The 16,921-nt window shown below is 52.1% G+C and overlaps 2 protein-coding genes across 3 annotated transcripts; both read left to right on the top strand.

Moving 5' to 3' along the window:
- The first annotated feature begins 113 nt into the window (after positions 1 to 113).
- LTA (lymphotoxin alpha) lies at positions 114 to 11,828 on the top strand. Of its 2 annotated transcripts, XM_027099510.1 has the most exons (5): positions 114 to 1,425; positions 9,716 to 9,883; positions 10,283 to 10,390; positions 10,476 to 10,581; positions 10,795 to 11,828. In XM_027099510.1, the coding sequence occupies exons 3-5, from the start codon at positions 10,292 to 10,294 to the stop codon at positions 11,205 to 11,207; spliced, it is 618 nt and encodes a 205-aa protein (XP_026955311.1). In that variant the 5' UTR covers positions 114 to 1,425; positions 9,716 to 9,883; positions 10,283 to 10,291; the 3' UTR covers positions 11,208 to 11,828. The 2 variants fall into 2 exon arrangements, with proteins under 2 accessions (XP_026955311.1, XP_026955312.1); XM_027099511.1 differs by lacking the exon at positions 114 to 1,425 and having other exon boundaries at positions 7,383 to 9,883.
- Positions 11,829 to 13,078: 1,250 nt separating this feature from the next.
- TNF (tumor necrosis factor) lies at positions 13,079 to 15,845 on the top strand. The gene is made up of 4 exons (XM_027099307.1): positions 13,079 to 13,461; positions 14,011 to 14,056; positions 14,246 to 14,293; positions 14,624 to 15,845. Exons 1-4 carry the CDS (start codon positions 13,276 to 13,278, stop codon positions 15,043 to 15,045), a joined length of 702 nt encoding a protein of 233 aa, XP_026955108.1. The 5' UTR covers positions 13,079 to 13,275; the 3' UTR covers positions 15,046 to 15,845.
- The last annotated feature ends 1,076 nt before the right edge of the window (positions 15,846 to 16,921 follow it).

Genomic DNA, 16,921 nt, shown 5'->3' with positions numbered 1-16,921 from the left:
CTCCCGGTGTCTCCTCTGCCTTTGTCCATCACTGTGGTTTTCATCACCCATAACATCTCCTTTCTCACTCCACCTGCCCAAACCCACAGCTCCTGCACACCTGCACCATGCACGCACACCCTAACTCGTGCCCTCAGCTGGAGACTAGGAGCCCCCTGCTTGCCTGCCCACCCGCCCACCAGGGCGGCCCTAAGAAGGCCCAGCTTGCCCTCCAGTCTCTCCACTCCCTACACTGGGCTCCTCTCCACTCTTCAGTCAGCGGTTGGAGAAATAGATGTGAACAGAGGCGAAAAGGGGAACAAAACCAGTTTCCCTCCCCTCCCCAGCCAGAACCACATCCTCCTCCCCACTTAACACCCCCTTCCCCCAACACAGGGCTTTCCCTCTGCTGAGTCACTGAATGATGTGAATTGGGGGCAGCTGGAGCTGGGGGACCATAAGGAGGCTGTGGGAGGTTGGGGGATAGAAGCAGAAAGGATGGAGGAAGAGCCTATGGGGCAGTGGAATTTCGGTTGCTAAAATTAGGAGCAGGGGAAGGAGGCGGAAAGGGCCAAATTATGTAACCTGGGTTGTCTGTTCTTGGGCAACCAGGGATCCACCCCTGAGGCCATCCCTCGCCTCTAGCTTCTCAGTCCCGTCTCTCGTCCTCTAGGGCCCCGATTCTCTGCTCCCTCCATCGAGCTTCTGCCCCCATCCCAAACCTGGGCTTCATCTCTGGGCAGCCCAGTCTTGGCCTTCCAGATAAACATCCCCTTTTCCTGAGGTTGAGGAAAGGGCCTGGAGGGTAGAGGGAGAGGGTCCAGGATTCGCAGGGCGTGGGGTGGAGGACACCCTCCCTTCCACTGTTCATACTCAGTCCCCACTTCAGCTCCCGGGAACTGGGGTAGGGAGTTTGCAGACAGCACCAGACCCCACGTCACCAGCAGGACACAGCAGGAACTCAGCAAAGAGAAAGGGCAGGACTAAGGAGAGTACAGGCATGCGCTGGCACGTGCACAGTCTGCATGTTGTCTGCATCAGAGAATCATGAATCAGAACTTATTTTTCAGGTTTGGAATGGAATGCCGGTCTACACAGGAGAATCCCAGGAGTGGAAGTGGAGGGCAAGAGGTGACAGGGAGGGGAAGCTTCTGGAAGCATGGAAACATGGGGCGGGTGTGAGACCCTTGAAGAAGACAGAGAGCCAAAAGGCCCCAGGTCTCCGAGGGACCAGGCGGATGTTCAGGGGGCAGGAGGAGGAAGGGCTGGTGAGAAAGATCCTGTGAGAGGAAGCTGCTGTGATTCAGAGAAGAGACTGCGAGCTGTGAGCAGCCCAGGCGTCCGGTTCCTCTCACAGGCCAGAGATTTCGGAAGTGGCATGCAAAGAGCTCAGGTTGGGAGTGGAGGCGGGGTTGGGGTTAGGACCCCTAAGCTGGGGGTTGAGAGGTAAGCAACAGAAAACTTTGGTGTCCAAATTTGTTCCTTCATCCAGCAGACTTTTGTCTGGTTTTTGAGCACATCATTTGCCCTTCTGCCAAGAGTCACATAAAACTAAAGCAAAACAAGCCCTGATACCTGGCCCCCCAGACCTCCCTCTTCTCAACGTCTCTCCCTGGTGTCTGGCCCCCAGCCCTGTTGGGGGTTCCCCTGAGATGAGGGCTGTTCACTTTCTCTGACCACACGGTTTCCGCTTCTGTGTCTCTAATTTCCTAGGCTGATAAAAATACTGAACCCTAGAGGCCCTGGCTTCCTCTGACCCCCTGGGGCCAGGCGGCAGGCATCCTGTCCTCCATGGTGGGGGTGGGGAGGAGGAACCAGGGATCCCCAAGGGGTGACTCAGTGCCTACCATGAAACACTGGGGAGGTAGGAGTGTGCATATCTCGCTCTCTAGACCTGGAAAGAGGAATCACTTCTCAGAGGAGGATGCGTTGGGGTTCAGTTAGAGAAATGGGATTGGGAATGAGACCGGTGAGATTGAAGAGGGTTAGTTGGGGGATCGGGTTGGGGCAGGTTTGGATTAAGTTAGGAGAAGGATCTGGGAGGGACTCTCTTCAGTGCAGTTCAGCTGAGCATCAAATAGCCCAAAGATAAATGCAAACTCTGTTTCAAGTTTGCCATCCGATAGGGGAGGCAGGCCCATACCTAATCAACTGATTCAAGGCATGCTGAGTAAAAACGAGTAAGGTACAGTGGATGTGCAAAAAGGGGAAGGGGAGGTGGATTCCGGCTGAAAGCACCCGGGGGTCTCTGAGGGAGGAGAAGGCATTTGACGAACGGGTAGGATTTCTGTGGGAGGGGGAGTGGAAGGGCCCCAGAGAGGAGTGAAACAGCTTGAGCAGAGGCCAGGAGTCAGAAAACAGGAAAGACAAGTGTCCTGAGGTAGAGGAAGCACAGGTGTGAGGGAGCATGTGCTGAAGAAAGGACACAGAATGTCCAGGTGAGGGATTTGGACCTTATCTGTGGGCAGTGGCACTGCGACAGCTGTGAAGAAGAGGGAGTACAGGGGAGTGCTGCAGGTGTACAGACAAGGAATAAAAGTAACTGCCATTCGGGGGGCCGCGTACTATGTGTTAACCGTGTCAAGCCCTTTTCCTAATGTCAGAATCCTGCCAGCAACTGTCCAAAGGGGAGGTGGTGGATCTCCATTATACAGATGAGGAAACTGAGGCTCACAAGTGTACCATAGCTTGCTTAAGGTCACACAGCTCAAAAGTAGTGGAATTAGCATCAAACGCATTTTACTCCAAAACTTGTGTACTTTCTACTTAGGTCCCAATAACTCCAAGTGGCGTTAAAGGAAGGAACAGATTTTATAAACTGACAGGGATAAGTCGTTAGGTCATGCCAACTGATTGGATGGTGGGAGTGAGGGAAGAGGAGTCTTAGATGACTCCCAGTTTTGAGCCAAGGGCATAGGAAAGGCGATGATACCCTAAACCAAGGAGGTGTGTGGCTAAGGGGAAAATGAGTTAATTTCAGACATACAATCAAATTTTTATTAAGCACCTGAAAGAAGCAGGGTGCTCTGCTAGGCAATGGATATAAATGATATAAAGTCACTGCCCTCATAGGGCTTGCAGTCTAACGAAACAACATACAGACAAGGACCAACTACACGTGATGACAGGAGGTGCACCTGCTTAGAGTAATAAAGTACTCAAGAAAGTCCTGCAGAGTTTGAGGTGTTAGCATGACACTCAGGTGGAGATTTCCAGTGAGCAGGTCTGGAGCCCGACAGAAAAGTTGGGGCTGCTGGAGGCATAGGTTTGGGCATCATTCCTTTTCCAGTAGAGGTGGAGCCTCTGAGTGGACAGGATCCCCAAAAGAGGGTGACCAGAAGAGGCTTGAGGATGATCAAAGGAAGAGGAACCAATAAAGGAGAGAGGTTGGGGGAGCAGTCAGAGAAGTAGGGCAAGGGAGAGGTATGCCAAGCAGAGACTGGGCGGCCACATCTGGTGCTTCAAAGAAGTCTAGTAGGTGAGAGTTCAAAAGATCCTTTGGGTTCAGGAGCTAGATGATTACAGATTTTGAGAAAACAGTTTCCACTTACCAGAGGCACAGAAATCGCTTTACGTAGGTTAAGGAATGAGTGGGAGGTGAGGAAAAGGAGGTGGTGAGTACAAAGGCATAGAATGGTGAATACTGAAGGTAACAGTATCATCTCTAGCTCAACCCACGAATTTTACAGTGAGGAAAATTTTACCAGTTCCCGAAAAAGTGGTTAGTTAGGGGGCTAGTCTCTTTTGAGACATCACACAGAAAAGGAGGGTGAGAGGTGGATGGACATTTAAGGGAGAAAGTCCAGGGAAGGCTTTTTATTTTCAAGAAATAAAGTTGAGTATGTAAAATGAAGGCGCATGAAAAGAGAAAGATACTGAAGACAAAAGAAAGGCGGGAGAGTATGGTAAACATGGGCAAGTGGGAAAGAGTACAAAGAATCAGCCTTGGACGGGAGAAAGAGTCCTCTGAATCAAGAAGAAAGGAAAAAGGAAACAAAGTGAAGGGAAAAGAAAGCAGTAAAGAGATCCACCTTGGATGGCCTTAAGTTCAATAAAAAGATGATAGCATCACCAACTGGGAGTAAAGAGGGGAGGAGGCGTGGAGATTTAGAACATCACCTGCAGGAGAAGAACAAGGGAATCAACAAAGATTAGGGATCACTGAGGGCTTTCTGAGGTTAGATGGTCAGGATTAGTCGTAGGCCTCTTATGAGGGCATGACTCTCCTGCAATGCTTGGCAGCCTAGGAGAAAGACCCAAGAATGAGACCATTGAGTTTACCCAAATCAAGTTTTTCAAGATTTTCTTGATAGAATATCAGGAAGGGAATGAGAGATGAAGAAAAACTTATCTAGATATACAAGTTGTTAAGCACATGGTAGAGATGTTGGTGGAGAAGATTGTGCTGTGAAGACCAGAAGAACGTGGAAAATGCAAAAGGCATGGACTTCGAGAGAGGAGGAGGTTATCAATGATGCAGAGGGGAGAGAGGAAAACAGTGGCCTCTCTTCTGCCCTCCCTGCTCCTAGTGATGGGTGTGGAAGAAACAGCAGCCTTCACCAAAGACAGAAGGAACTTTATTAGGGAAAAGCCAGGTTTCAAAGTACCAGAGGAACTTGCTTTCAAAAGTGAAATAGAGGATTTGAGGAGTTCCATAGAATACTGTGAAATGGATTGGTAGAAACATCCTTTGTTGGGTAGGGAATCGGATCCAGGGAGGTTAAATCCCAGTGAGAGTTCAGAAGGAAACTAAGTCTGGAGGATTTTGCTTCCGGAAGCAAGAGGCTGCTGCTTCTGGAATTTAGGATGGGAGCTACACTGCATTTATCCTGAGGGAAAACAAACACTTTGAAGGCATCTTAGGGGGATGCGTAAGGTAAGGTATCTCTTCCAATTCCATGGCTTTCTTCGTGCCAACAGTTCCCATTGTTGACTCTCTAGTTCTCACATTGCCTCTGAAATCTAGACTCATATATACGACTGCCAAGTGACATTTCTGGGCAAGGCTTGAATATTATCCAAGACTTGGATGTCTGTCCAATAGGTTTAAACTTAAATCCAAAATTGAACTTCTGGTTCTCCCATCCCATCAGAATCCTGCTTCTCTCCCAGTCTCCCCGTCTTCTACCCCACCACCATCCATCCAATCCATCATCTGGTCCTGTCAATTCTACCCATGAAATATATCCCAATATATCCCAAATTTGTCTACTTCTCTCCATCTTCATGGTGGCCACCATCTTCTCCCCAGGATTACTGCAGTTGCCTCCTAACTGGCGTCTCTGCTTGCAATGTTACCCACTACAGTCTAGCCTAAACACAGGAGCCACAATGATCTTTTAAAAATGTAAATCCGGGCTTCCCTGGTGGCGCAGTGGTTGAGAGTCCGCCTGCCGATGCAGGGGACACGGGTTCGTGCCCCGGTCCGGGAAGATCCCACATGCCGCGGAGCGGCTGCGCCTGTGAGCCATGGCCGCTGAGCCTGCGCGTCTGGAGCCTGTTGTTCCGCAATGGGAGAGGCCACAACAGTGAGAGGCCCACGTACGCAAAAAAAAAAAAAAGAAAAAATGTAAATCCAATCACCTCTACCTCAGACCTCCCTCCCTCCTCCCCCCACACCCACGCAACATGTGCACACCCTGACACCCTCCAGAGCTTCCCATGGTTGAGTAAAATTCAGGTGCTTTACTCGTCCTTGCAGGTCCCTGCATGATTGGGCCCCTGCCCCTGCTCCCTGACCTCATCTCCCACCTCTCTCCCACCCTCTCTGCTCCAGCCACACTGGCCTCCTTTCTGTTCCTCAACACCCCCAGCTCATTTCCACCTTCCGGCCTTCGCAGTAGCTGTTCCCTTTACGTGGAATGATTCTCCCCCAGACCTTCACTTGGCCACTCTTGTCATTTGGGTCTCAGCTTAAAATGCCATTTACTCAGAAAGGACTTTCCTGACCACTGTGTCTAAAGTAGTTCCCTGCCACTCTTACCACATGGCCCTGTCTTGTTTCCTCATAGCCCTACTAACTGCCGCCTTCTTCAGTGTGTTTCTTTTCTGCCTTGCCTCACTAGAGTGGAAGCTCCACAAGTGCAGGTACCTTGTCTGTCTATCCCTACTGCCTGGAACAGTGCCCAGCACATAGTAAGCTCCCAATAAAGACTTGTTACATGGAGGCATGGATGAATAATGGGGAAAAGCAGGATAAAGCTCAACTTTAGGTTTGTGGTTCAAGTTGAACTTACATTTAGAGTCAGGTTTAACTATAGGGTTAAGAATGGGGATGAGTTAGTTCCAAGATTAGCTCTAGAAACAGGGCTGGGTTAGTTTAGAGGATAAGTTTATTTGGGGGTTCATTTATTGAGATGTTTAGATTTGAGGTTAGGGTTGAGTTTGAGTTGTGATTTGGGTTGAGGTTAAATATGGGTTAGGATCAAAGTTGATATGTAATCCCACTTCAGGTTTTGAGGCTAGGTGCAAGTTTGAGACTATTGTCATTTCAGCCTTATCTGGAGGGCTCAGAGATTTCACTAGTTTCTCCACAGACACCACTGTAGAAACTGTATATCCCTCGGTTTGGAGCACAAGACTCCAGTCATCACCCCTCCCACTCAGGGAAAGCCCCAAACCAACTGCTGGCCTCCTCAAGAAAGAAACTGAATTTCACACAACCTCCAAAACTGAGACTGAAACCAAGATTGGCCCATCTCAAGGAGCATCCTTCAGCACATCGCAAATGCCTGTGACACAGAGCTTCGACCCAATTCTCACCCTTCATTCCTCTCTGTCTGTCATGTCCCCCCATCACTTGTCCTCACCTTCCCCTTTTTTTTCTTCAATACCCCAGTCTCTCTCTCTGACCGAAGTTTCTCCGTTTCTCTCTATTTCTCACCGTTAATTGCAGCACCATTTTACATTTTAATATAGCCGAGTTCTCCTAGTCCATGGGCTTCTACCATTGGAGAGGCAGAAAGAGACAGCAGGAAGAAAAAGGGACTCCAGAGAATGAGGGACACAGAGGAAAGGAAAGGAGCAGGGACCAAGAGGTAGGCCAACAGTGACACAAGACACAGTGAGGTTAAAAGAAACAAGATGAAGCCAAGATAGAGACCAAGGTATTTAAAAGAGGCATCTGTGGCTACCCTTCTTCCGCCATCACGTCTGGTCAGCCACCAAGACCTGTAGATTTTGCCTAGAAACTCTCTCCTCCTCTTCGTTCTCCTGCTACTGCCTCGATTTAAATGCAGGCTCTTGGGCTTCCCTGGTGGCGCAGTGGTTAAGAGTCCGCCTGCCGATGCAGGGGACACGTGTTCGTGCCCCGGTCCAGCGCGGAGCGGCTGGGCCCGTGAGCCATGGCCGCTGAGCCTGCGCGTCTGGAGCCTGTGCTCCGCAACGCGAGAGGCCACAACAGTGAGAGGCCCGCGTACAGCAAAAAAAAAAAAAAAAAAAAAGTTAAATGCGGGCTTTTTTCCCCCCCTTGCTGAGTTTTTGCAAACCCCCCCCCCCAACTGTTCTCCACACTTCTGGTTTCCCCTGCAGACCCCAGCTCCCATTTCTCAATTCATTCTTCATGTAGCATCCAGACTCATGTTTTAAATATACCAATCTGGGTGGGTCCCTCTCTCACTCAAAACTTTTGGTAGCTCCCCATCACAATTACAATGAAATCCAAACCTCTTTTCTTGGTTTTAAACCCCTCAGGATGTGGTCTCAGCTTACCTCCCAAGCCTCATCTCTGTTCCTTTTATGTGTACGCACTTGCACAGGTTAGTGCACTTCATACCCTCTTTTACCTCCAGTCTTTGCACCTTCTATTCCCTCTATCAGGAATGCCCTTCACCATCTTTGCCTTGATACTAATGCCTGAATCACCTCTCCCCAGGCCAAGTCTGATGGCTTTACTGTGGGCTGCCATAAGCCCACTGTCACGGAACCCACACTAGTCTTTGAGCTCCCAGAGGTCAGGACGCTCAGTAAATGTTTGTGAAATAGGAAGCTAAAGAGATGGAATGAAGGAATTCCCTGGTGGTCCAGTGGTTAGGACACCGCACTTTCATTGCCGTGGCCCGGGTTCAATCCCTGGTCAGGAAACTAAGATCCTGCAAGCCACGAGGCACAGCCAAAAAAACCCAAAGAGATGGAATGAAAAGAAGTAATAGGTTAGACTAGGAAGGCATGAAAGGCAAAGTTGCAGGGCCTCAAGTAGCGGGGAGGAAAACAGAACTAGCTGATGCACACCCTGAATATCACTTATGTGCCACAGGACACCAAGACACCTCAGGAACTTTCTGCCCAGTGCAACAGAGGGAGGGCTTTAGCTTCCATCACCACCATCCTCAGCCCCAGCCCCTCCGAAAACCTCCAAATGAAAGCATAACAAGCTAGTAAGAGGAATAATAATATTTGAGGGGCCAATTGTTATTTTCTCAATCTCATGAAATGTGACTAAAATCATCTTTAGAAACCTTGCTTTTTTTTTTTTTAACCTGCAACCTGCAAGCTAAGTGAAAACTCCCTCATGTTCAAGAACATTCATATCAACATTTTTCATACTAGCCAAAAACTAGAAACGAACCAAATGCCCATTAACAGAAAAATAGATAAGTAAATTAGAGTATATTCACACAACATCACATCACAATGAAATAAAAATCACTGATACACACAACAATATACATGAATCTCACAAACATAACGTCAAGAGAAAGAAGCCAAACACAGATGAGTAGAGTCTGTGTGATTTCATGTGTATGAGGCTCAAAAGCTGGAAGAACTAATCTATAGTTGTAGAGGTCAGAAAGTGGTTGGTTATCTTTGGAAGGTATGAACTGGGAGGGGGCACAAGAGAACCCTCTGGGGACCTAAAACTATGTTGAACTGGATGGTGGCTACATGGCTATAAACAGATGGAAGAGTTCATCAGGCTATCCACTTAGGAGAAGTGCGCCTCACTGTACCTGAGTTCTGCATCAATAGAAGGGGGAAATCCTTAATGATTTTACAACAGTGTATTGGCTTTACAAGTGCAGCTGCAAGACAAGTCCCTTTGCTGTCCCCACTCCGCCCTAGGTCACCACCCTTAAGCTCCACCTGTGTGGAATTCTGAAGCATCCCCTGTAGAGAACTTTAGCAATTGCCACATTCCTTGATCCTGGAATGTGTTTGTTTGGGGTTATATAAATCTGATCTGTGGAGCCCACCTGAGGTTGGGATGAGGTGGAGGGCATCCTTCAGCAGTGAGACAAGACCTCATCATACGTGAGTTCATGGCTCATCGTGAGCTGAATCTTCCAAACCAGAACACTTTTGAGAGTAAAAGGGGGTCCATGAATATTTCTACCAGGACAACAGGCATAACCCAGGATGTACCAGGCAGGAGGGAATATAATGGAACTTTTGATATGAAACCTTCCAGGCAAACTGGAAAATACACACACTGGGACAAGTGTGACTTGAGTCTCTGGGACAAGGACAGGGGCACAAGAGGAGGAAATGTGCACAGAGAGAAGCCTGTAACCAGCCAAGGGTGCAGAGGTGTTATACATAATCGCTCTTCAGGGAACCGGGCCTCCAGCCCACGCCCCAGCTGCTCCCCTTCTCCTCGTCCTCTGAATTTACTGTCCCTTCTCTGGAACTCCTAAGCCTGACCCCCGCTCCCTGGCCCTCCCAGCCCACGGTTCCCCTGACCCCACTCCCTTTCCCAGAACTCAGTCGTCTGAGCCCCCAGCCTGCGGTTCTCTCCTAGGCCTCAGCCTTTCCTGCCTTCGACTGAAACAGCAGCATCTTCTAAGCCCTGGGGGCTTCCCCGGGCCCCAGCCCCGGCCTAGAACCCGCCCGCCGCCTGCCACGCTGCCACTGCCGCTTCCTCTATAAAGGGACCCAGGCGTCCCGGCCAAGGGGCCCCGCACAGCAGGTGAGACTCTCCCACCCCATCTCCTTGGGCTTCCCCGGCGGTGGACTCCTTCCCCCGGGGCGTTCAGTCCCTGCGACTGGGCTTCAGCCCCTCCTGCGCCTCCTGCCTGGGCCTGGGCCTGGGCCTTGGTGGGTTTGGTTTTGGTGTGTTCCCCTCTCTCTGACTCTTTATCTGTCAATCTCTTTCTCTCTGTCTGTGTCACACAGTCTGATCCCTCTCTGTTCCCTTCTCATCTCTGTTTGTCTCTCTCTCTCTCCCCCTGCTCACCTGGGGTTTCCCTGACTGCATCTTGTCCCCTTCTCTGTCTGTCGCCCCGTCTCTCAGGGTGGCTGTCTCCACGGGCAGGAGGCCCGTCTTCCGCATCGTGCCCCGCCCCGCTCACTGTCTCTCTCCCTGCAGGTTCTCCCCATGACACCACCTGGACGTCTCTACCTCCTGAGGGTGTGCAGCACCCCCCTACTCCTCCTCCTTCTGGGACTGCTGCTGGCCCTGCCGCCCGAGGCCCAGGTGAGGCAGCAGGGCAATGGGGACTGTGTGGGCAGCCCAGCCTGACCTTGGCCCTGAGGACCTCTCTGACTCTGTCCTCCCCTAGGGGCTCTCTGGTGTTGGCCTCCCACCCTCAACTGCACAGCCTGCCCATCAGCACCCTCCGAATCACTTCACCCGAGGCACCTTCAAACCTGCTGCTCACCTTGTTGGTAAACATTCACCTGCCCTCCTAGACATGTAGCCCCCAGCCCTCCTCCCATCCCCCTTCAGGGACCCAAGCATCCCCTCCAGCTCACCCCCACTCCCACTCCCTTCTGTTCTCCCAACCATCCCCCAGGAACTCAGTCCAGCACCTGCTTCCTCAGGGATCGAGACCTCTGACCCCCAGGTCCTTGATCACCATCCCTCCTGGCTTTCCCTAGGAGACCCCAGCACCCAGGACTCACTGCGCTGGAGAGCGAACACGGATCGCGCCTTCCTCCGCCACGGCTTCTCTCTGAGCAACAATTCCCTCCTGGTCCCCACCAGTGGCCTCTACTTCGTCTACTCCCAGGTGGTCTTCTCTGGGGAAGGCTGCTTCCCCAAGGCCACCCCCACCCCTCTCTACCTGGCCCACGAGGTCCAGCTCTTCTCCTCCCAGTACCCATTCCACGTGCCTCTCCTCAGCGCTCAGAAGTCCGTGTGCCCAGGGCCACAGGGACCTTGGGTGCGCTCGGTGTACCAGGGGGCTGTGTTCCTGCTCACCCGGGGAGACCAGCTATCCACTCACACAGATGGCATCTCCCACCTGCTCCTCAGCCCCAGTAGCGTCTTCTTCGGAGCCTTCGCTCTATAGAAAAATCCAGAAAGAAAAAATTTGGTTTCAAGGCCTTCTCCCCATTTTGCCTCCATTCTGACCACTTCAGGGGTCACCACACCTCTCTTTCGACCATTCCATCAGTCTCAAGTCTTCCCCCGTTCTCGGCACCTGGAGCTTCCAAAGAAGGAACTCTAGGCACCCCAGGGGACCACACCTTCCTGAACCACCCCGGATGCTCGGCTGAGGACTTCAAGCCTGCCTGGAAATGCCCACCCAGAGCCCTTCGTCTGCCCTGCCCGTCTAGGGGGCCTTGCCCTGGACATGGAAGGGGAGCTGACACATGAGGGAGCTTGAGTGGATGACTGGGGGCAGGGAGGGGGGTTATTTATGAAGGGAAAAAATTTTAAATTATTTATTTATGGAGGATGGAGAGAAGGGGGACGGCAGAAGAAAGAGATAATACACCCAAGAGACGGAGAGTGAGAGGGCGTGGGCACAAGGATGACCTAGCAAGAGAGAAAAAGAGTGGGTCTGAGGGACCAAGGGGCTCTGGAAGGAAGTGAAAGGCTCCTAAGAGCCAGCCATTGCCTGACTGGACACCCCACGAGGAGACGTCTGACCCTTGATGGAGCCCAATAAACCTCTTTTCTCTGAAATGCTGTCTGCCTGTATCTGTCTGTCTGGGAGGGGAGAATTCCCCAGATGTCTCTAAGGAATGGAGGGAGGACAGGAATCAGAGGGACAGGAGCTGTGGGCGTACAGAGAGGCCTAAGGGGCTCTGGTGAAATGTGGTGGCCTCGCAGGGGTGGGAGGAGACCAGAGGATAAGCTGAGAAGACAAAGGAAAGATGCAGGTCCAAAGTCTGGAGGAGTGGAGGTCAGGGAACCCCTGAGGAATGGGGGTGACAGGAGGCTTCTGAGGAGCAGTGACCACACTGAAGGGTGTTTGTTTGGGACTGTGGAGGAGCAGCATGAGGCCCCCGGAAGGCGTGGCCATGCCAGGGCCCCGAGGAGTGGGAGAGCCTCCAAGGCTGGGGGACTGGAGAACACAGGGGACGTTTCGGGAGACGCGGTCACGTGCAGGGGCTCTGAGGGCCAGGGCTGTCTCCAGGAAACTGGAGGGAGCAGGGAGTTCTTTGCAGATACATGGCCACACACAGGGACTCTGAAGGGTGGGGTCTTCGTGCAAAAATTGGGGCATCACATGCCCTTGGAAGTCAAGACTGAAACCAGCACCAGGGTTTTGCTGAGTCCCGGGTCAGAGTGAAAGGAGAAGGCCTGGCGTGGTGGGGTTCGTGAATTCCCAGCGTCGCTTTCACTCCTCTGGGGCTGTCCCAGGCTTGTCCCTGCCATCCTGCCCCAGCCCTTGCAGAGCCTCAAGCTTCCCTTCCTCCAGCTCCTCTTGCCCTCAGGGACCGAAACACACATCTCGGGACCCAGCACAGCTTCCCCCAAGTTTTCTCTCCATTAAGGACTCAGCTTTCTGAAGCCCCTCCCATTTCTAGTTCTACCACTACCTGAGTCCGGTCTGGAAATCAGAAGGAAATAGGCCACAGAACTCATCCCCCAAAGAAATGGAAACAACGGGAACTGGGGGGCACGGGGAAATGGGGTCCAGCCTCCAGGGTCCTACATCTACAGCAGTAACTGGCCCAGGGAGCCCCCCTCAGAATCCGGGTGGGTAGGGTAGGAAGTATCCTTGATGCCTGGGTGTCCCCAACTTTCCAAACCCCCGCCCCCGTGATGGAGAAGAAACCGAGACAGAAGGTGTAGGACCCGCTACCGCTTCCTCCAGATGAGCTCATGGGTTTCTCCACCAAGGAAGTTTTCCGCTGGTTGAATGAGAGCCTTTCCCCGCCCTCCTCTCACCCCAGAGCGTATAAATGCAGCTGTTTGCACACCCAGCCAGCAGAAGCTCCCAGAGCGAGGACACCAGGGGACCAGCCAGGAGAGAGACAAGCAACTCCAGAGCCCCCTGGAAATAACCTCCCAGACCACACACCCCCACCCCGACAGGCAGCCAGACGACTTGCTCCCTCTAACACATCCTGCCACAGGGCTCTACCGTCTCCCAGCTGGACTTGAGCCCTTCAGAAGAAGACGCCATGAGCACTGAAAGCATGATCCGGGATGTGGAGCTGGCAGAGGAGGCGCTCTCCAAGACGGCAGGGGGCTCCCAGGGTTCCGGAAGGTGCTTGTGTCTCAGCCTCTTCTCCTTCTTCCTGGTCGCAGGAGGCACCACGCTCTTCTGCCTGCTGCACTTCGGGGTAATCGGCCCCCAGAGGGAAGAGGTGAGTCCCTGGCCAGCCTCGGCTCGTTCTCTCACCCAGAGAGAAATGGGGCGAGATGTGGGGTGGGGGAAAGAGGTGTGCTGATGGGGAGGCTTGGGGAGGAAAACAGTGGAGAAAGATGGGGAGGCAGAAGGAGACGTGGAGAGAGATGTGGGAAGAGAAGGAAGGATGGAGAAATAGGGTGCCTGGCACATGGGCGACGCTCTCTAAATATTTGTCGAATGAATGAATGAGTAAGCAGGGATTCAGATATAAAGAGAGATGTGTAGACAGATAAGGGGTATGGGTAGAAAGATGGGGAAGAAAACAAGTCATCTGGATAAAGATGAAGCAGATACAGCAGGTATGAAAGAGAGATAGGAAAGATGAAGCTAAGGGTGTCTGGCACACGGCAGGAACTCAATGAATGAGCTGTTAAATGGATTATGGATGAATGGGGAGAGAAAACGAGACGCATCAGTGCAGAGAGTACAAGCTAGAGAAGCAGCCGGCTGTTTCTCCTTCAGGGGTGACTTGCTTTGATACTAATCCTCCTTCTTCTCCCAACAGTTCCCAACTGGCTACTCCATCATCAGCCCTCTGGCTCAGACACTCAGTAAGTGTCTCCAAAACCTCTCTCCTAATTCTGGGCTTGGGTGGGCGTAGGGGTTGGTCCTGGGATGGAAGCAGTAGGGGAAATTTAGAGTTTGGGTTTGGGGGGAGGAGGAAAGGAGGTCAAAGTAGTGAGATATTTTCTGGGAAGCTTAAGGGTCTCTCACCTTCTTCTTTTCTCTTTCCTCTTCAGGATCATCTTCTAAAACCTCAAGTAACAAGCCCGTAGCCCATGTTGTAGGTAAGTGTTCTGAGGATGTGTCTGGGGGACGAAGAAGCAGATGGGATGGGGAGGGGTAGGATTTGGCTGCTGAAGCCAGGCTGAGGGTAGACAGACCTTGGAGACAGGGTGAGAAGGACTCACTGAGCTCAAGGGGAGGGTGGAGGATACTTAGAACTTGAAGGGGATACTCAGAGCCTCATGGCCAGATGGGATGTAGGAAGACAGACAGAGGGGACAGGAACCGGATGTGGGGGGTGGGGTGGGCAGAACTTGAGGGCCAGGATGTGGAGAGTGGAACTGACAGGGTCACAATGACTCACCCCTCCCTCTTTTTCTCCCTCCCTCCAGCCAACCTCAGTACTCAGGGGCAGCTCCGGTGGCTGAACACATATGCCAACACCCTCCTGGCCAACAGCGTGAAGCTGGAAGACAACCAGCTGGTGGTGCCGACGGACGGCCTGTACCTCATCTACTCCCAGGTCCTCTTCAGGGGCCAAGGCTGCCCTTCCACCCACTTGTTCCTCACCCACACCATCAGCCGCATCGCTGTCTCCTACCCGACCAAGGTCAACCTCCTCTCTGCCATCAAGAGCCCTTGCCAGAGGGAGACGCCAGAGGGGGCTGAGGCCAAGCCCTGGTATGAGCCCATCTACCAGGGAGGGGTCTTCCAGCTGGAGAAGGGTGATCGACTCAGTGCTGAGATCAACCTGCCCGACTATCTGGACTTTGCTGAGTCTGGGCAGGTCTACTTTGGGATCATTGCCCTGTGAGGGAGCAGGACATCCATCCTATCCCACCTCAATTACTTTATTATTTACTCCTTCAGACCCGCTCATCCCCTTCTGGTTTAGAAAGAGAATTAGGGACTCAGGGCTGGGCTCCAAGCTTAAAACTTTAAACAACAACAACACTTAGAAATCAGGGATGCAGGGAAGTATGGCCTGGACAATGGGGCACTGACCACCACCAAGAATTGGAACTGGGTCTTCTGGAACTCACTGGGGTCCTTGCGTTTGGATTCCTGGATGCAACCTGGGACACCCAGAATGTGGGGGCCAGGGGACCTTGGGTTCTGACTGGAACACTTCAGAACATTCCTTGAGAAGATCTCACCCAGAACTTGACATGAGTGGACTTCAGGCCTCCCTTTCTTCCAATGTTTCTAGACTTCCCTGAGATGGGGAGCCCAGCCACACCCCAACAGGGCCAGCTCCCTCTATTTATGTTTGCACTTGTGATTATTTATTATTTATTTATTATTTATTTATTTACTAATGAATGTATTTATTCAGGAGGTCAAGGTGTCCTGGGAGATCCAATGTAGGGGCTGCCTTGGCTCAGATGTGTTTTCTGTGAAAACGGAGCTGAACTGTAGGTCGTTCCCACCCTGCCTCCTGGTCTCTGTGCCTCCTTTTGCTTATGTTTTTAAAATATATTTATCTGATCAGGTTGCCTAAATAATGCTGATTTGGTGACTGACTTGTCGCTACATCACTGAACCTCTGCTCCCCAGGGGAGTCGTGTCTGTAACCGCCCTACTGGTCAGTGGCGAGAAATAAAGTGTGCTTAGAAAAGAAATATGGCCTCTTTCTGGGAATTAATTCTTCATTGGCCTCTCCTTGGGGGTGAGACGTGGCTCCCTGAAGTTCTTTCTCCACAGGGCTTATGATCCCTGCCCCTCACCCCTTGGACTGCTGGGGCTCAGGAGACCCTACATAAAACAAAGCCCCACTGAAAATGCCCCTCCCCCAAGAAAGGAACCTGAACTTAATTAGCTCTCCCTCAGGGCCCTGGAATTTCCAACTCTGGGAATTCCTATCCAAGTGGGGGAAATCCCGCAGCTCAGATGAGATTTCCGGCTGTTGCGGCCTGAGCGAAAGACCCCGGGGAGCGGCCAAATTCTCAGGTACCTGAATCACAGCCAAGGGACTTCCAGGCAGTCGGGCACCTGGGCTCCAAACCGCCTGATCCCGCCCCACGCTCCTCCCCCTGCCAGCCCAGTCCTAACTGTGCAAACTGAACCAGTCGCTGAACCTCGTCTATCAAAGAGAAGTAGGAACGCCCACCGCACACGGGGCCCCCTGAGAACAGAAGACCTAAACTCTTCACAGCAGAGCAGCCAGCGGAGCACTCGGTGAATTCTGGCTTTCTCCCTTTTCCCAGCCCCCGGTCTTCTACCCGCTTCCATCTCTCAGTGGATGGAATTGAAGAGGAAGAAGAAAATAAAAAACAAGGAATAAGATGTAGGTGAAGGACCCACCCCCCATGCCAGCTTGGTCTCCCTGATTTTCCTGGCGAATGATGAGGAGAGGGATGGGAGGTGGGTGAAGTGGAAAGAGAAATGCATTCCTCCCCTCCGGGAAGGCTCTTCTGGACACAGAGTCAAAGACAAATATGGAGTCAGAAATGAAGACTCAGAGAGTGGCAGCCCTCACTGGGCTCTGAAGTTGGGCTTTCCTTCCTGCTAGGGCTGCCAGGCAGGGGGAAAACTGTGCCGTGTGCCGCAGAGGTGGGGTGACCTGCTGGGGTAACCTAGATAGAGCCTTGGATCCTCCTCCAGCTCGGGGCTGAAAGTCGGTCACGGGGTGAAGAGGCTGCTGTTACTCACTCTGGGGCCGCGACACTTGCCCACTCATGGAAAGGGGA

This window comes from Aethalodelphis obliquidens, unplaced genomic scaffold (genome assembly GCF_003676395.1).
Source record: "Aethalodelphis obliquidens isolate GAN/ISIS:26980383/991018 unplaced genomic scaffold, ASM367639v1 scaffold131, whole genome shotgun sequence".
NCBI classification, from domain to species: domain Eukaryota; kingdom Metazoa; phylum Chordata; class Mammalia; order Artiodactyla; family Delphinidae; genus Aethalodelphis; species Aethalodelphis obliquidens.
The sequence above is the reverse complement of the archived record's forward strand: the minus strand, read 5'-3'. Positions and strand labels throughout refer to the sequence as shown.